Source organism: Anolis sagrei, chromosome 1 (assembly GCF_037176765.1).
Source record: "Anolis sagrei isolate rAnoSag1 chromosome 1, rAnoSag1.mat, whole genome shotgun sequence".
NCBI lineage: Eukaryota > Metazoa > Chordata > Lepidosauria > Squamata > Dactyloidae > Anolis > Anolis sagrei.
Window position 1 is genome coordinate 288,840,777 of NC_090021.1, and position 20,570 is coordinate 288,861,346.

Here is a 20,570-nt window from a genome sequence, read left to right on the forward strand (position 1 = left end):
AAACTTTTCACCTCCGTATGTCTAACTTTGCTGTTGGAAAAAGTTTAGATAAGCTTAGAGTTTTGGGGGGAGTCAAATGGTGTTTGCAAAAAGGTTTCCTTCACTTTAAATTACACCATTACACAGGTAGGTGTTGTAAATAGGGATTACCTAACATGGCAAACTGTGTGATAGCACTATAAAACGCACTGACCGTACCCATGGATGATACTTTTCGCAGAGACATCACAGGTCCTAAGAAGCTTATCACAGTATTTTTACTTGTAAAAGGTGCACTGAGATCAAATATTGCCTTCCTTTTCAGTTCCCTTCGAGGGGGGAGGGGGAGAAGACCATTTAAAAAATCTGTTTTCCTTTACTGGAATGCTTAGGTAGTTTTTTTTTCCCTGTAAGTGTCTTTACACTGCCCAGTAATAGAGGAATCTGTGGTAGGTTGTAGTGTATCTTATCTGAGATGGGTTTTGTGGGGTGAGGATGAGATGCTGGTATAATGACAAGTCTTTCTCAAACAGTGGTTCTAGCAGACAACCCCATCCATGAAGTACTTTTAAACTAAGCCAGGCCATTTTTCATGTTTAACCTACTCTGTCAACAGTTTCTGAAAATCAGGCTTCAGTACTGTTTTCCAGAGGTATCTGAGTTTATACTTAGCACCTCTTTTTTATAAATCATAGTCCCTCGTATTTATCATGTATCCAGTTTAAGACCTTAAATCTAGGAGAACCTGGCAGCTTTAAAGGATCCTGCTTGGATGCTCACCTCCTGAACACTAAGTTTGTCTTGAAGTGGGGAGGTAAAAGAGATTTACATTGGTGCTGGGGCTTCATTAGTTGGCAAAACCGCTCTGTGAGTTGCCAAAAATTGAATAACTATCTGTGGAGAGTCATCACAATTCTATTAAATCTATTAAAGTTCCAACTATCAATATAATTCAGTCCTAGATGTTGTTGCACAATAATTTTACATAGCCTCAAATAGCATACCCAATTTTTAGAAATCTTGGGAACTAGTCCAATATCTAGGGCCATATAAGTCCAACCTCTGTGCTAAGGCAAGTAACTTTGAGTGTAAAACAGAGGTGGGGAGAGGATTCATACAACTTACAGTAATAATAGAGGTATCAAATAACATCTAATATTGCATTCTTCAAAGGTCTCCTGACGCAAGAATACTATAGAATTGCACCAAATAACATGTTTTGTTGGATGAGGATAAATGAAACCACAGATAGTGGTTGTGCAGATATGATGGTCATACTGTAATCACAATAACCTAGTGATTCCAGCCATGAAAGCCTTCGACAATACAATCACAATAAACTTTGTATCTCATAGCCTAGACTTGGATGCCAGTCACAACACAACAGTTTTCTCTCCAATGCCATTTGGGCTACATTGCCAACAATGGAAAGTAAATGAGATAGAAGTAGAATGTTTTCTTTAGCTTTTAAGAGAAAAACTAAAGAAAATCTAGGGTAAACAGATCACAACCCCATGCAGTTTAGACTTGCTGGGGCTCAGAAATTGTGTTGAAGGGATGAGATATCTATTAAAACGGTCTTCTTCAAGAGCTTTATGAACCCAGATGCATTCCTCATGGCTCCTGTTGCCTTGATAGGTGATACTTATGAAGTTCTACCCAATCTCTAGATTGGAGAAATGGCCCAGGTGGTGGACAAAATTGCTCTTGAGTATCCCTTCACAAAATCAAGCCAGACTGCCCCCCACTTTTCCAGGGAACTGGTGGTAATGAAGCAAACGAAACTGACTGGAGCAACATTGGTAGAAAAAGTGCACCCAAGACTGGCTAAAGCTCATCTAAGGGCCTACTCAGTGGCAACAGAGGCAAGCAACAAAGGTAAATATATTCTCTGCCTCTATTACATCTGCAGAGAACCAGCCAGTAGAGCTGTTTCAAATAACAATATTTTACACACAAGCCCAAGAGAGGAAAATCCAGATTGCTCTTACCCCATAAATTCAATTCCTTTATTTCAAGTTGAAACATGTTTTTCCAATCTACACTGTATTAACAAATAAAACAAAAAACACTAGGAAATTATCCAGGTTGAAAGATTTTATTCAGACTGATGGAATACAAGAGGTCTGACAAGGCACAACTGTTGATTATATCTACAGAGCCAAAGAATGAAGCTTATTTTAAAATAAGCACATCTAACACCTTGGTATTAACGACAGCTGTTCTTCTCTTTACAAATTTCCATGTTACATTGTGGTCAGAATCCCAAAACATTCTGTCCAAGAGAGATCATTCACTTGTGTTTCCTAAGGGATTACAATTTAATTATTGGACTGAAAATATATTTCATTGTGTAATTTAACAAAGTAGTGCAAATCAACTTTGAGAGATTATTAAATTGTGCAAAATTTAAGTAAATAGGACAAAATATACTCAATGCTTATATAAGCTTGGCTTATGAAAGTAGCAAGTGAACAAAGTATTTAAACACTCAAGAGTTGTTTTTAGCAACACTGAAAAGTTGAAGTTACACAACCAAAAACCGTTGCCAAGATCTCAAATTTTATTTCAGCCAATGTGATGCTACTCGGTCTGGGTGCAGGAATGCTTGAAGTAAAATAAAATTAATACATTTCCATAGATCACAGGTTGTACTTGAACTAGATATTATCCTAATAACAATAGTGTTCTATGAATGTGAGAGAACATTATACTCCTCCAGCTTGACTTTCACGAGTATTTGGGAAACTAAAAGTCCAATTGGTCTAGTGTATCATAATATGAAAAGAAAACTTCCCTTACAGTTGTCCAACAAAAATAATATGTTGCACACTCATTGAAAAATAGTTAATCAAAAGCACAAGCAAGAAATTGAGGACTTCACATTACAAACATTTCAAAACAGATAGCAGAAAAGCATTTAATGTCTACTAGTTGAGAAACTATATATACAAAAAACAACATTAACAAGTCACATCCTTGGCAGATGTCCCATCTCCCTGTGGACAAATTCATATACATTTCACACACTTGGAAGCCTACAGCCATCCAAGCCTTAGTCCTGAAAACGAAATCACTGGCTTTGCATCATTACTTTCAGAGATTTAGTCAAATGAGCAGGCATCTATTTCAACAAAACCAGGGAGAGAGGAGAAGACAGTTATGCTGGCAAGACAAAGATAATGGAGTATATGGGTACTACCGATCAGATCTTTGTTGTACTTTTCTGAAATAGCTCTCAGCCAGCCCTACAGTAAAATTTGATGTCCTCTCTAATTTATAGTCCATAAGATGGTGAAAGAGTACAGTACACGGGAAGAAATAATTTATAATCAGAAAACGTGAAGAGAACCGTGACAAAAGGCTGTTTCAATGCTCCATTCCAAGCTGCACTGCAGCCATGTTCCTTTGTTCTGATGCAGAAGGAATGTTTACGCTGATGGAACAAACTGGGGAGGGGTTTGGAGATGTACCTCACATGCACCAGAAGCAATGCTCAGGAAAAAAGAAGAGTAAAATAAACTATATTCCTTAAATATGCGGACAACACAAGGAATTTGCCTGGATTCATCAGTGAAGAAATCGAATGCTCATTTTTTGTTCTACATCCACCTTCTCCAATACCTGTAAAAAAGCAGAGCTGTTAACACTTTTTAACAAGTTTGAATTGTATTATACTTTTAAATCTTGGCTTTATGGGGTGATATTCTTTCATATGGTTAAAGTTCTGTATTCTAGCTTTACTACTTTTAGTATTTTTTTTTTCTATTAAAGCATTAATACAAGCAATGATAACTCCATTTGCCAATGCCAGCACTTTTAAATCAATATGTAACCAACTTTTCTTCCATGTTGGAATTCGAAGAGGAATGAAAGGCTCTCAGACAGTACTCAGTTATGTACTGATAAGACTCAGATCACCATGACATGACCTGGGGCAATTTGTAGGGCCATTCAAAAACTGAGGAATGTGGATGAATATTCTCCATCTACAATATTCAAAATGTGACATTTCTTGCAATTACAACACTGAGTGGCAGTCTACTTTCCAATTATATATGATAGAGTAAAGCAATACAAATATAATAGGACTCATACAAAATACTTGCACATCACCTCTGCATCTGTGCCCAAATCCCACAAGGAAAGCCTGAAAGCAAATATACTATGTAAGAAATGTTACTTGCTAACCTTAACAAACTCTGCAAAGGATATTGCACTATCTCCATCTTGATCGGCCTCCTGAATTGTTCTGTCAGCAATACTTCCCAGCTGTTCATCAGAGATGTTTACGCCAACCATCATTCTCAACACCTACAATTCAAGGAAAGTAAAGACTGGTGTCTAAATGAAAATAACTGGAGATGTCTATTAATCTCAGTACTTCAGAAGTCATGTCAAGTAAAACTATTTTTGATATAAAACATGGCAGGATCTGCTCAGACTTTCACACTATTAACAACACCTCATATTTGAAGGAGAGGCTTTCTAATTTTTATATCAGCAAGACAGTCAGAATTCTCCAATGTCTGGATCCACATTGCAAAACTAATAACTGTGATGGCAATGTTATTTCCTTATTAATCTAGCAAGTGGGCTACACAAACACAACACACAGAAAACCACAGGAATATATCCCTATCCAGTATATTCCCAGTACTGGTCCTGTTCAGAGCTTCTTCCAGTCTTTAAGAGGAATCTTGTAGTGTCTGAGCTGCACAATGGAAACTTCTCCCTTTCCCGCCCTTCCTGCACCATTTTGTAGACACTTATTGTTCCATCACTTTCAATATCAAGCTAAAAGGCTAGGAAGTACTTCACATTTACTGTTTTCCTCACCCCCAAATCCCATATATGTTATAACCAAGGAGTTAAAAGTTAAAACAAAATAGTTACTAGACTGCAGAAACTTAGCCTACCTGAAGTAGCTCATCTCGAGAAATCTTGTCATCTTTATCCAGATCATAAAGTCGAAATGCAACTACAGGCAAAAAATAAGGATTAGCCATCTTTTCCAACTGCTGTGAAATAAAGAGGACAAAAAAGCCTTTTTTTCTTGAGTGCTAGTGATTTTGATTGAGAAAAGGAGATAGGATATAGAAAGGAAGAGGTGGATTCTCTTTAAGTTTCATCCATCAGTTACTTACGGCTTGCTCAGACTCAATTTCTTATGCTCATATTTTTAAACTGTCCACATGACCACGAAAGCCATTTTGCTGTGTTGCATATGACAACATCTCAAATTTGTAAATGTATCCACAAGTCTAGAGAGAGTAGGTACTCCTGCAATACAGGAGCTGGGTTTTTGTGCACAAGTATTTTGGAAAATAGTCCCAAGCCCAGGGGATGACAAGGGAAAAGAGGTGGATTTATAGGGAACAACAGATATTTAATAGTTAAACTGGGAAGGGAAAGCTTATAAGCAGTGATCAGTTATGGAAACAGCAAAGAGATATGGGAGTTATGCCATGGAAAACTTGGAAGCAAATGGGAAGTCAGTGTAGTAATGTTAGGAATTGAATATCCTGAGATTAAACATTGAGAAGGGTATATATTTGTAAGCAACACTTTTATGGGGAGAGAGGTAATGGGACCAAGGTGAGCCCAATGCCTGAGATTTTGAAATCAGGTATAAACTACATTTAAAGAAAGGTGAACTTCCAACGTGTAGGACTAGTAGACAGAATTGAATACAAAGCAATGCAATAATTTTTAATAGATTTTAAAATTTAAATCATCTTACAGTGTAATTTGTTGCTCCGACTATTAAGTGGCTCCAGTCCATTCTGGTCTTTGTTTTTCTCATTATCTTCAATAGGCCGAAAGTGAGCCAACGTCCTCATGAATCCACGGAAATTCACTTGATCTTCTCTGCAAACAGTACAAATATGCACATGAAGTATTCACTGGAATTACTATTTTAATAAAATATTATTCTTATACCATGTCCAAACTAATTTAAATGAACACATCTCAGTTTTTTCCTGCTATTTTTCTCTACTTATTTAATTTTTTTTTTTGTCGTGTCAGGAGCGACTTGAGAAACTGCAAGTCACTTCTGGTGTGAGAGAATTGGCCGTCTGCAAGGACGTTGCCCAGGGGATGCCCGGATGAATTGGTGTTTTTATCATCCTTGTGGGAGGCCTCTCTCATGTCCCCGCATGAGGAGCTGGAGCTGATAGAGGGAGCTCATCCGCCTCTCCCCGGATTCGAACCTGTGACGTGTCGGTCTTCAGTCCTGCCGGCACAGGGGTTTAACCCACTGCGCCACCGGCACCAATCTTGTTTGCTTTTTCAGTTATTACTGAATAAAATTATGTCAACATTCAATTTAACAATTCACCCACCCCTCAAAAGCAAACAATGAATGATATTAGATGTAGATTCAATGGTGAAGTCATAGGTTTTCAGTGCTCAATAGTTTTTGCAAAAATCACAAATATAATTTCAGTTACTGACTACATATTTCATCTGAAGTCCTGGGAGATAGATTTTAAAAAATTAAAAATGGCTATTAAGAACACAAATCTTAAGATATATCCCACAAGTAGTCTAGTTTATAGAGAATAAAAACATAACAAAGCTTACCCTTCTGGAAAAAATGCATTGATAATCCGGTCCCCCAGTGGGTTGATAGCGAGTTCTGGAATTCGCTGGAAATCTTCACGGCTGTAATGCCAAAGAAAGCCACATCCATTTTCAGCCAAAGTAAAACTTCTGGTCATTTTTTAAAATAATGTAACAAGGCAGATTTCTAGTCAAGGATCAGATACCACATAATAGTTATGCATTATTTGATATAATATGAATGTTATATCAAGTTCATAGCATTGCTCATTAGTAATCAATGAATATTCACTCACCACAAAACATAGACATTTATCTGCATTTCTTATAACTGCAGTGTTTTAGAAAAAATATTTAATCTAGAATTGTCAATTTACTTATAATCTTAATTTTCTCTGCATTCAATTATAAACAACGAATTACCATGACTCACAGTTATTATTAAAACTTTTAGACATAAACAGCTTATGCCAGAGTAGGAATGCATGGCAATTTATCAGAGCTCCCGGTTTTTAAAGAAATTGTTGAATGACCATTATGATTCATGTTTCACAATGCTATATCATAGCAAATCTGTTATATCTTTTCCTTCTTCTCCCAAGACCTAGCCACAAGCTTCTCTTTCCACTGTCTACTAAAATGCAACAACAACAACAAAACCAAAACAAAGCCCTGTAAATTAGCTTTATGCCTGATATTGCAGTAGAGAAAGTATATCTCCCCATGGTTTTCTGGCCTTCGTCATCTCTCAAATCTCCTTTTCTAGTTAAAACAAAAGTGAACTGCTGTTCTGGGAAGCCCACTGCTGCAGCAATTTGTTTTTTAAATAAGGCTCAAGCCCTCTATATTAGGGGTGTGCGAAACAGCAGAATTCCTTTCTTTTTGGGCAAATATGGGAGATTCGGGAGGGGGGGGGGGTTCAGATTCGTAATTCAGAACTCAATTCTGTTTTCATTTCAGTAAGATTTGGTTCATTGGCACCAATGGGGGAACTTGGGCAGGTCGTCAACTTGCTACACTTCTAGAAACATTTACGACTGCAAGCCTGTCATGTTTCAAATCATTTCACTAATCCACTGATTTTTGGGATTTTTAAAAAGTTTTTACCAATAATATATATTTAAAAATAACACAAAAGGTGTTTCTGGGATTTGAAGTCCACAAGAAGGAAGTAGAATGGACAGAACCAGTCCTGTGATTGGCTGAGAAATGTGATGCAGCTGACTGCGTTCAGGAACATTGGGGGGGTGGGGTCATTTCTCCATCATTTTATGGCAATCAGGATGAATCTTGCTACCTTTCTAGGACACAGTTACGACTTCAAGCCTGCCAAATTTCAAATCATTTAGCTAATCCACTAATTTTGGTGAAATATTTAAAGTTTTTACCAATAACATTTTTTTAATGACAAGAGGGTTTTCTGTAATTTGAGGTTCAAACCAGTGAACCACAATTTGGGGGGGGGGGGGGATGGACAGAACTAGGCTTGTGTTTGGCTGAGAAATGTGATGCAGCAAGTGTGGCTGTGTTTGCCACTCAACCCCAACCCCACTCCACCACAGAGTAGATTGCTGCTTCTGGTTGTAAAAAAAAAAATGGCCAGAATACTAATGATGAAAAATAAGCCAGAATCAACTAAACTTTCCCAAATTTAGTTGAAAGATGCAGAAGCTTGTGTTTTGTTCTGGTAAGGCTTCGGGGTGGGGGTGTCCTTCCTGGTTTGTAATCGGCGGTTCAGCTGGCGAATTGCCGAAAATATCCAAATTCCAAATTGATCCCCAGAATTCCACACATCCCTATACGATTTATCATAAGAAAAAAAATACTTTGAGAACCAGAAGGAGATTTTGTCACATTGGAATTTTTTTTTTTTCATTTTGGAGGGGTTGGTGGTTCATGAAGTCCTAGAGAGTCCTGGAGCATAAAAGTAGCCCACTCCTCCTCTTTTTTACAACATTTTTGAGTCCAAGGTTACGTCTCTGTTTAACACAGCTTAAACAGGGACAGGTTATGTCCCTGTTTAACACAGCTCTGCCTCACTTGGCTGTCGGACTTGGCTGATCATAAGTCACATGCTAGCTAAACAGCTAAATTCCATCCTGGTGTCTTGATTTTGCAAGGCTTCTCTCTCATAATAAAAAAGCAAAACGAAAACCCCCATCTCATGGTGGCATTTTAAAGCATAATTTGGAGAAATCCAACTTTGCAGTCTCTCTTTCTCTCTCTCTCTCTTCACACACACCGCCAGTCCTAATCACAGCACATCCCCACTGTCAGTGTTAGGACCAACCATATAAAACCATAATGAGGGGCTGGTATCCTCTCTGTTTTATCCTGGCACATACAGGGCAATGAAGTCAGTGGCCTTAAATTTAACTGCAGCATTGGTGGGGAAACATTTCTCTAAGAATGTGCACTTCCTTCTACATTACAACTGTTGACCCACAAATTTCATAGTGTTTTTTAAGGTAAGGAATACTTAGATATGGTTTTCCAGTTCTTTCCACTCAAACAATCTTTAGTGTTCCTTATTAATCTCCCATCCAAGTAGTAACCTGTGCTGATCCTGTTTCATCTCCAAGATCATGCAGGATCATGCACCACTGTTTTATTATTTAAATATATTTCAATGTAGAGTCCCTCTCTCCAATCTTTCATTTGGGGGAAGAAAGCAGGATATAAAGTAACTAAAAGCTGACTGGAATAACTTTATTTGTAGTTGTTAGGTATGTCAACCATTAAATGATTTTTAATTGCTTATTATTCATTACTTGGTCAGGAGAGTTTTGTGCAGTCATGCATGATACTACACTCATAAAATCAGGCAGTTGCTTGACAATTTATTTTCTTCAAGCCACTTGGTAAAAGTTCCTCTAGTCATGAGCACCCATTTATTTCCTGAAAACTTTCCATAGTATATTACTGTACACACCATATAAGTGGCATTGTTCTATTCCAAAAAAACCCCCATAAATTAGAGATATTTTGTTGAAAGAAAAGGCTGAATTAAAAGCAACATACAATATGGAAACAGGGTATTATACCATTTTAATTTCCTAAATGCTACCACCATGCATGATCAAAGTGTGGCAAAAATCTGCAAAGTAGCTTGTTCACAACAGTTACCAAAGGAAGAAATTCTAGGAAACAGAAGAATGCCTGTTGATTAATTATTATTTATTATATTTCTATTTATTTACTATATTTCTACCCCGATCTATCTCACCCCGAGGGGGACATATAAAAACAATTTTACTCCTCTGATAGGGAGAATACAATGGTTTAAGACACAATTGCATCCTCACGAGGTGCTGAGAATTAGAATCAAGGTATTAGCTTTATCATTGTTTTATGGGATTTGTTTAGGGCATCTAGTGAGGAAAAATATTCATGGAAAGTGATCCATGAGAATAGGGTTTGAATTAGTATGGAAAGAAGACGTGATTTAACACCTTATACCTCTATGGCCTTCTCTGGCCATTCTTCAAACAAAAAAATGTGTCTGTTTATTTTACCAGCCTGTCTTTAGGCCTCATAGCCTTTACTAATAAGCAACAATTCATTTCAATATAAAATTTTCTATATGTGACTGAATAATTGATGAAAAGGTTGACCTAGTTTGTATCACAGAAACCTGGGTAGAGAAGCTGGAAGAAATTAATCCACCCCATCTTTGCCTGCTTGGGTATCTACTGCAGCATTAGCATAAGTAGAATAGTCAGAGGATGGGAGGAAAAGTTGCTTTTATCTTTTGAAAAGAAATCTCCCTCTCCAGGTCTCTGGTCTGGGAAATAGCAATTTGAAATGCCTCTTTGGTTGAGCATTTCCAAAAAGCTGGGAAGTCTGCTGGTTATATTTTTGCTGCCTGATAAAATGCATATTGGCTTCTATGTAGAAGATGAAAAATATTCAACTTAGTTCAAAAGACCATAATGGAAACACTTCACATGGGACAGCTTCATGGCCACAATGATGGTCGCTTACTATGTCAATGAAACAGAATGTGAATCACTTCAGAGATTCAACGTGAAGAATGTTTCTTTTTTTTTCATTCTGATGATAGCATTCTTAGCAAAGGGTGTTGGATCAATTGATTCAGATATTTTTTAAAAAATAACATATGGGCCTCTCACTTTAAAATCTGGGTTTTAGTTTAATGGTTGTTTTATACTTTGTTTTAATTTTGTCTTAATAATGATAATAATAATAATAATAATCCCCCCGATGGGTGCCACCTTGTCGTTTGGGGGGGGGGGGGGGCTTAATGCTCCAAGGATGCTGAGAGCTGTGCTGGCAGTAGTGTAACTACCCGCAGGCCCAAGCAAGCCAGAGAGGTCTCAGCTGAGGAGTGGAACTAAGAGCACCTAACCTATTAGCATTATGGAGAAGCAAACCAAAACGAAATCTGTAATAGCTGCTGCAAGAAAATCGCACAAACGGACTACAAACAGAGGCACAACTCTGTGGCCCAAATGATTCATTGGAACTTATGTCACAAGTACCAACTGCCAGTAGTAAAGAACTGGTGGGATCATAAACCTGCAAAGGTAGTAGAAAATGAACACGCAAAAATACTGTGGGACTTCCGAATCCAGACTGACAAAGTTTTGGAACACAATACGCCAGACATCATGACTGTCGAAAAGAAAAATGTTTGGATCATTGATGTTGCCATACCAGGTGACAGTCGCATTGAGGAAAAACAACATGAAAAACTCAGCCGTTATCAGGACCTCAAAATCAAACCGCAAGGACTCTGGCATAAACCAGTACAGGTGGTCCCGGTGGTCATCGGCACACTGGGTACTGTGCCAAAAGATCTCAGACGGCATTTGGAACAATAAACAATGACAAAATCACGATATGTCAACTACAAAAGGCCACCTTACTTGGATCTGCACGCATCATTCAAAAATATATCACACAGTCCTAGATGCTTGGGAAGTGTTTGACTTGTGATTTTGTGATACGAAATCCAGCATATAGATCTCGTTGGCTGTGACATACTGTGTTTTTGTGCCAGTAAAATAATAATAATAATAATAATAATAATAATAATAATAATAAACTTTATTTATATGTAAAAGGGAAATGTAGAGGAGAAAGCTGATGAAAAGGCAGGCAAGAACAGAGAACGGAAGAACAGAACAAAAATCTTTGGCTGTGGCAAAAGCAGAAGTTGAAAAAACTAAACCAAAGGGCAAGAAAGTCAATTAGAAAGTTCTGGTAAAGATTACAAGGCTCCAATCTCTTGGAAATAACCCTTAACCTAGGATAATTGTCCCTGTTTACACAACTTTAAACTGTTTTTTTTTTCACAGCAGGGAAACAACATTACCTTCCAGGGAGAGGTTTGAATAATAAAAATAGCAAAAAGGACATTGGTGCCCACGGCACCTCCTTCAAATAGCTTAATTCACCTTTGGCTTATGGTCCAACCAATACGGAGGATCAGCAAAAAGATCTTATTTTACATAGCATGGATAACAAAAAACAGCATTTCTAAGAACAGTTAGGAGCTCACTCTGCTGTTTATGAAAGCTTTTAATACCAACTTTTCTCTCTGTTTCAAAAGTGGTATAAGACCTTGTGCATTCTGTCCCTATATGTGAAAATTAGACTGTTGAGATTTACCTATAGACAGTCACCTCTAAATTAATTTTATGGCTAAACTTGAGATTAAAAATTAACTACATATAACTACACTTTCAAAATCCTTTGCTGCCACTGTTACTCACATCTAAACATTCCATTTTGCTCATGAGGGAACATTATCCACCAAGATTGCTAACTGGAAACTCTGCACAAGTCATAAAAGTAAATGAACACCAAAAACAATTTGTGCTTTACTCTATTTACTCAGTTCTTACTTTAACAAGACCTATTTCACCTGGCTTAGACTGGAAGTTGCAGGAAACTGCTACTTTTCTTTTGTTCACATGCTATAAGAAAAGCATTTAGTATGCTCTATGTTTTCTTGAAGAATGCTTGCATATTTTTAGATTCATTAATTTTGAATCATTTTGAAAATCTAGTTTCTCTGTCAAATTCTTGTAGATATGCTAGCATTTTTCAATGCAGTGTGGCATGTCTAGCATGAGGTCCATTTATAAGTTCTGTATAGAAAAAAAATGTAAAACAGCATTAGGTTATTGTCCTGACTCTAATACATGTTTCTCCATTCTGTAAAGATGTGGTTTTAATGTAGGAATAAATACGATATATAGTTACTGTGATCTATTGGTACACCATTATTTATCAATGTGCAAAATCGGTTGTGGAAGGGGAAACAGTAGAGAAGACAGGAAACAAGAAGTGGTGCATGCCAGAGTTCTAGATAGTGAAAAAAAACTACCCTATCAACTCCTTACAAGAAATTAGTTAAGTGCTTACAGTGTATAGGACTTAAGTGAATAAGATTATTTTTTAAATTGGCCACCTTGAAACATTCACGCCTAGCTCCAACAGACAAGAATTCTTTCTCCCACCCTGGACCTTCCACAGATATATAAACCCAATTTTCCTAGTTTCCAACAAACCTCACAACCACTGAGGATGCTTGTCACAGATGCAGGCAAAACGTCAGGAGAGGATCCTTCTAGAACATGGCCAAACATCCCAAAAAACCTACAACAACCCAGTGATTCCAGCCATAATAGGCTTCAACAATACATTTTATTGTACTTATATGCTGCCACATACCAAAATATTACCAGAGTGGATCATCCCCCCCACCACCACCACCACCAAAGTTTCAAAGCAACAGGTATTAATTGGAACAATGTACACAGTCTCCCCTGCTTCCTCCTTAAACATTCTTGAAAACTTTTCCAAGCTGAGAAGTGCACCACAAAATCTGGAGAAATATGCAAACCAAAAAATTAACACATCATGATCTGATTTCCATGTAAGTCTAATAGTGTTGAAAATCAGCTGGGTATGCTGGCTTAACTCATGGAGTAGTACTCTAGAGCAATGTTTCTAAAACTCTGCTCCTCCAGGTGTTTTGACTTACCATCTGTTAGGAATTGTGGGAGCTGAAGTGCAAAACATCTGGAGGAGCAGAGTTTGAGAAACATTGCTCTAGAGGATCGTGGTTCAAATTCCTGCTCAGCCGTGTAATCCTACATTGAGCATGTCATACTCTCAACCTCAGATGAAAGGTATGTCAGAAATGACTTGAAGAAAATCAACAACTAACAAATATGAGTTAGGGTTGCCTGAAATTAGCTTGCCAGAAATCCTTCAACATAGATTGCATTTTCCGTAATTATTTTTTGGAAAGTGAAAAAAGCAACTATGAGGTGAGAGATGTCATCCTGCCTCAATCTAGTTTTTTTGGCATTAAGCAACCATTGTTAAAACTGCAATCATTAGTCTTTTCTGTTGTAACCAAAGAGTTAAGGTTTCTGGATTGTCTTGTTCTTCCACCTTGAACAGCAAACTATGAGGTCCCCAAGGTTACATACCAACTTTCAAAGGCTCCACAAAGTATAATCCTCAGTGATATAATAATTAACTTCTAAGTACATGAGGAATATGTACGATTAAATATAGATTTGTCAGTAAGTTCATGTACAGATTAGTGAATGCCTACATATTAGATTTTGATAAATCACAATATTGTTTTGACATTGTTATCCCAATCTTCCCATGGAAGAAATCCCAAAATTGCTTTCAGGTAGGCTCTTTCCTGTGCCTTAACTCCCTTGTCTTGGGGGGAGGGGAGGGGCTAAAAAGGAGACTATGACAAAGTAATTTAAGAATTTTTTCCATGATCCATGAAGAGCAAGTTTCAAGTAATCACATGTTTAGTCGTTCCAGCAACTATTGTCAGGAGGCCAGTAAGCTGCCCAAGGAGATTCATAGCCAAAGCAAGAAAGCCGAACTCACCAATCATAACACCAACTCTACCTTAGTGCTTTGCAGTTCTATAATTAATAGCAATTAGTTAACTTTTTTCTTGTCTAAATTGGTTTGAATTAATTAACAGAAGAGACAACTCTCCCCGCCCCTCTCTCTCTCTATATATATATGAAAAATTTAAGAGAGAAATGATATTATGGTTTTTGTAGCAAGAACAAAGGAGTCCTGTGGCACTATAAAGACAAATATTAGAAATATATTTGTATATCATGCAAACATAAATGTCCATTGTGTTTGTGTAATATACTTTCTCTGTATTTGCACAGGAAGAAGAAATAATGGTGGTCTCAAGAGGTTGCTACTGGGTCTAAATATTCAAAGCTAAAAACAGCCTTGGAAAAGTGACTTTGAAATCGGCCTCTTTGGGTCTGTCTAAGCCACTTCTCCTAACGTTTATCTACTTTAAATTAAAAACCCTTCCCCCTAAATACCTTTTCCATGAATTAAAGACAGCTTAGGATACTTTCACCTTGAAATTTTTTGTGGAACTCATGACAAAAACATTTTAAATAAATATACTCCATGCAGTTCCAACATAACAGTTCAGCTGTCACATTAACTAATCACTTACATTAACCATTTACATTTATTAAACTCTGTGATAACCCTGAATCTATTTTTAATATAAATATAGCTCTATGCAAGATTAATTCCTTGGCTCCTCGCCCTGCTACAGTGCTCCAAAAGCCCTTTCAAAGTGCCTGAGATGTGGGGTTGCACTAGGAGAAGAATTCTAGAGAGGCAATATCCCTCAATGGTAAGACAATACAAATACTGAATTGAAAATACTTACCTAAGAGTGCCATTCTCTCCTTTGTCCAAGCTGGTAAACCGACTATACAACCGAGTAATCTGACTGTGAGAAACTAAAGAAAAGAAAGTCAGTTGACCTTGAGAAGCAACAAAGACAATTAAGTCAATCCACAGAAAACATTTAACCATCATCTTTACAATCATCTGATACCCTGAGTTGTTTTTTTTAAAGACTAAAGATAGCTGTTGTGTTTGTTATTAGGAAAATGATGTACTTTAATAAAATTACATAATTCTTCAACTGCAATCCCATGTTTAAAAAATAAACTCTTGCAGCACCTTACCCTTGTGCATCTTGGAAAATGAAAAGAGGAATAAAACTAAAGTACACCAATTCCCTACAAGTACATAAAACTGCCTAAAAGTACATGTGTCTGGTGCTATCAGTATATACTCGTACATACATAAATTAGTATATAAACATCAGCATGGTGAACAATATAATAGGATAGCATTATTTTAAGAATGATTGTTTCATAGCTGTAGTGCCTAGAACGCATATAGTGAGGCTTATTTCTATTTTGAAAAGTTGTCACCATATTTTTCTACAATTCATTCTGCTATAACTACCAGAATATATTCTAAGTTGTAACTGGTTTTTGCCATTGCATTCAGCCAATTTCATAATTCTTTTATTCTAACCTATTTCATAAACTCTTGGGGATTTCTTCATTTACTGAATAGAAGACTGTACAACATTAATCTGTTCCAAAATTGTTTTCTATTTGTTGTCACCAAATGGATTACTTTGGTTTGATTTTAAAAGCTTTCACAATTTAGAGTTTAAAAAAAACTAGTGTGTGAGAACAAGATCAAATTGCAATAATTGCTACATATCACCTTGAATTTTCAGATTTCCTTTCAACAATTATTTATGTTGGTAGTAGGCACCAACAAAGGAGACAAATGCCACTTGAACTATACACTAAGTAAATACTTTCTTTTATTTGTCCTGAATCTCCCACTAATTCAACTTCTCAGGATAACTGAGGACTGTGTTGTAAAAGAGAGGAATACTTTTCTGGTCATTTCTCTTTCATAAAACTTCACTTTACCACCATTAAGCTTTCCTTTAATTGCCCTTTTCTCTGAATTAAACAAGTTCTAAAACAATACTATTTTTTCACACAAAGGTTGTTCCAGCTCCTTTATGTTTTATCTAATCCTACAATGTTCTTTTTACAGTTCACTTATCAAACGGTACACAATATTCCATAGTGAGACAGGAATCTTACTACCTTACTACCTACAGATCACCATGATTTTAGGCAAGATTCTTTTTCATCATACATGAAAATGTCAAGGATTGAACCTTGGACATTCTGAAAACAAAGCATATGCTTTACTACTGCTTACTCTGGATCTGTAGAGAAGAACTATACATTAGCAGATTTGATCCTTTTCCTAGTGATCCCTAATATGGAATTTACCTTTTTGACAAGTCACAAACTTGGTCATTGTTCTAATTGAATTTTATCCTTTTTCTGATTAGTCATCCTTCCCCTATTCCAGGAGTTTGTTTTACTGTGGAGTCCCTGGTGTAAGTATAGTTACAAGCTTTTTGAAAAACCAAATATACAAAGGCTGCTATCAGTAAACCTGCTATCTTGCCTTGACATACTATCCCCATGGTAACCTCAGCAATTGCTTACACACTGAAACTGATTCCAGGAAACCATTAAGTATATTTTTAGCTTCTTTCACTACAGTTAAGTAACTGGAAAAATTGAATGCAATCATACAAAAATCCTTTAGTTTAGAAACTACCACCTCCTTCACAAAGAACTGCATGTTGTTAATTTGAAGAACAGACTGGCTTCTCTGAATGCAGACATTTTTTAAAGTTCCCTGTGGGTTCAGGAAAAGTAGACCAACAATATAAACAAGAATCTCTGTACCCATGAGTTACCATCATGAATGACTAGATGTTACCTCCAATATAAGGGACTATATGCTGGGTAGTTAAAATGGAAGGGTGCTACAGTATCCAGGTTCTGCTCATGGACTTCCATAAGAATCTGTCTGGACTCTCTGGGAGCAGTGATCTCATCTAGTTCTTTCAACTGCAGTTAAAGAAGAGCATTCTAACTCCAGGAGGAAGCACCTGGCAACCATTCATCTGTGGGAGAAAAAGGCGCCACGCCTTTGGGCTGCGTTTGGGAACATGATTTCTATTGTCACGCGGCCGGCAAAGGTGAGCAAGTGAAACAGGATATGCAGCTCCTTTGCCTTTAAGAGAGTTGACAAAGGAGGACAGTCAGCAGGAGCCACTGCCTGCCAGATCCTGTAACAGGACAGTCTGAAGTCCAATGTATTGTCAAAAGCTTTCATGGATGGAATCACTGGGTTGTTGTGAGTTTTCCAGGCTGTACGGTCATGTTCCAGAAGCATTCCCTCCTGATGTTACATGTGGGCGAAACGTAAAGAGAGAATGCTTCTGGAACATGGCCACACAGCCCAGACAACTCACAACAACCCAGTCTGAAGTCCTTTTCCCCTTAGTTATGAGATGCTTGGGGTCGACTTCTCCTAGGGCAGTGATTCCCAACCTCTAGTCCAGTGGCTCTAAACCTGTGGACCATGGACCTCGAGAGCGAAAATCTGGTCTGCAAACCTCCTTTTTATTTGCTTATTTTATTTCCGCTCCCTTCACGCTACCTGCCACTCCTTCCCTGTTGCTGACCATGGCATATGTTCTGTATCTGACGTGGTCTATCCAATGCGATTTTCTGAATTAGCACCCTGAACTGAATCTAAAATTGACCAAAAACCGATTCATAACCCTTTTAGTACTAACGTTGTTTAGTACTAATGTTGGAAAGTGGTCTCTAGTCAAGTATCCCCTGCTCAAGTTAAGGCTGGGAACTACTGCTAATACCTCCAGTGTTTTGGTCTTCAACCCTGAGTCCCCCTACGGGTTGAGAAGGGCGGGGGTAAAAAATGTTCAGAATAAATAAATAAATAAATAACCCAGAAGCCTTGGCTGCCATGGCCAATGTTCAGGGACTCTGGAATGTTAAGTTCAAAACATCTGGAAGACCCCAGGTATATAAAATAGGTTAAAAATCACACATTTACTGAAAATTAACAAGAATTTGCAAGACCTGCTAAAGAGGCTAGTTTTCCTTTTTTGTGGAGTCCAGCTCATGCATCCCGTCTGCAGGGTCCACTGTAAAGATGGCCCGTTGTTGCTGCTGACTAATTTATGTAAAGGGGCAATGATTGGAAACCTTTTACTGCTGCCAATTTTTTGCAACCCCAGCATTGAGCCAAGAAGAGGACCTCTTGGGATCAGGACCCATACTTTGAGGAGCGGTACTCTGTGTAGTGCAAGCATGGGCAAACTTGGATCCTCCAGGTGTTTTGGACTTTAACTCCCACCATTCTGAACGGCCTCAGCCCCCTTCCTTCCCCCCCCCCTTACCTGCTTAAGCTGAGGGGGGAAAGGAAGGGGCCTAAGGCTGTTAGGAATGGTGGTAGTTGAAGTCCAAAACATTTGGAGGGCCTAAGTTTGCCCATGCCTGTTAGATATACATAATGAGAAATCTTGGAGATGAGGCCCTAGGGCCCTTCCACACAGCCATATAACCCAAGTTTGCCCATGCCTGCCTAGTGGCTCCCAAGCATTGGTTCTCTGGGTGATTAGGGCTTCAATTGGCGAGATCAGGAACTCTGGTCTAGGCATGGGCAAACTTGGGCCCTCTAGGTGTTTTGGACTTCAAATCCCACCATTCCAAACAGTCTCAACCCCCTTCCTTTTCCCCCTCAGCTGCTTAAGCTTAAGCTGAGGGGGGAAAGGAAGGGGCCTAAGGCTGTTAGGAATGGTGGGATTTGAAGTCTAAAACACCTGGAGGGCTGAAGTTTGCCCATGCCAGTAATATATTTATGAGATACTAGCCGTCCCCTGCCATGCGTTGCTGTGGCCCAGTCTGTGTATATGTGTTTTGTGTGTATATATATGTGTATTTGTATATATGTGTGTGTTTGCGTAGATATGTGGTTTTGCACCCACGTTGGCAGTCTTTAGGAAGAACTTGAAGACCTGGCTATTCCGATGTGCCTTTCCAGAATAGGATAACCTCCAGCACTACGTCCCAGAAGCACTTTATTAGAGCTTAAAACTCTCTGCACATTGCACTTGCCCAGAATCCCAACATATCACCTCTTACACCCAGCACTTTTTTAACCTGTACCTTTCATTGGCCCGGCCCTGGTTTTATTGCGTAATAGTGTAATGTTTTGTTTTTGTTATTGCTTATGTTTTTAATTTGCTTGCATTGTATTGTTATTGTTTCTTGTTGTTGTTTGAGGCCTTGGCCTTTGTAAGCTGCATCGAGTCCTTCGGGAGATGCTAGCGGGGTACAAATAAAGTTTAATAATAATAATAATAATAATAATAATTTTGCGCATGTGTTGTAATGTATTTTTTGGTATTTAAAGTATTTTCCGCTGTGTTTTTCAGTGTTTTTATAAGTGATGGTTACTTGTTGGCCTGATAGGTGCATTGTGCCCAAACTTGGTGTCCATTCGCCCAGTGGTTTTTGAGTTAGGTTAATCCCACAAACGAACATTACATATTTATTTATATAGATCTTGGAGATGAGGCCTTGGGGCCTTTCCACACAGCCTGGTCTAGTTTACCCATACCTGTTAAGACATACATAATGAGATATCTTGGAGATGAGGCCCTAGGGCCCTTCCACACAGCCATATAACCCAAGTTTGCCCATGCCTGCCTAGTGGCTCCCAAGCATTGGTTCACTGAGTGATTCAATTGGCCAGATATCAGGAACTCTGATCTAGGCATGGACAAACTTGGGCCCTTCGGGTGTTTTGGACTTTAACTCCCACCACTCCTATCAGCCTCAGCTCCCTTCCTTTCCCCCCTCAGCTGAGGTCCAAAACAATCAAAACTGGGAAGCACAAGGCGGAAGTCCACAACCCCAACCTCCTGTCAGACAAGGAGGCCCAGCGTCCCCTTCGGAGACTGCAAGCTTGGCCTCTGCCAATGACAGAAGGGAGGGACAGCCCCGTCGGACTTCACCTCAAGGCCCAGGGCCGTTGGCGAGCAGGCCAGCCCTCCCCTTCCCCTTCCTCTCCCGGCACTCACAGCCCGTCTCCTTCTTGATCTCCTCGATCTCCTCGTCCCTCAGCAGCGTGGACGCCCGGGAGCCCATGGCGGCCGCCTCGAATCGCAACCAGCCTCCGAAGGCAGCGCGCGCGCGTGCGTCTTCTCTCGGCCTAGCAGCCGGGGGCGCGCGGGCGGTGCGAGGGAGGGAAGGAAG

At 38.6% G+C, this 20,570-nt stretch overlaps 1 protein-coding gene across 1 annotated transcript; it reads right to left on the reverse strand.

Annotated features, from left to right (window-relative positions):
* Nucleotides 1–2,058: 2,058 nt before the first annotated feature.
* On the reverse strand, nucleotides 2,059–20,557 carry CHP1 (calcineurin like EF-hand protein 1). The gene is made up of 7 exons (XM_060760656.2): nucleotides 20,396–20,557; nucleotides 15,266–15,338; nucleotides 6,568–6,648; nucleotides 5,723–5,850; nucleotides 4,899–4,960; nucleotides 4,171–4,293; nucleotides 2,059–3,603 (listed from the first exon to the last, which is right to left on the reverse strand). The coding sequence occupies exons 1-7, from the start codon at nucleotides 20,460–20,462 to the stop codon at nucleotides 3,550–3,552; spliced, it is 588 nt and encodes a 195-aa protein (XP_060616639.1). The 5' UTR covers nucleotides 20,463–20,557; the 3' UTR covers nucleotides 2,059–3,549.
* Between the last annotated feature and the right edge of the window lie 13 nt (nucleotides 20,558–20,570).

Bases quoted from the DNA above. Each gene is read 5' to 3' on its own strand.
- CHP1 (XM_060760656.2), bottom strand. From the start codon at position 20,462: ATGGGCTCCCGGGCGTCCACGCTGCTGAGGGACGAGGAGATCGAGGAG. The intron at 15,339-20,395 runs GTGAGTGCCGGG...TCTTTTCTTTAG, and splicing joins GATCAAGAAGGAGACGGGCT to TTTCTCACAGTCAGATTACT. The intron at 4,961-5,722 runs GTAAGATGATTT...TTTTGCCTGTAG, and splicing joins TCGGAGCAACAAATTACACT to TTGCATTTCGACTTTATGAT.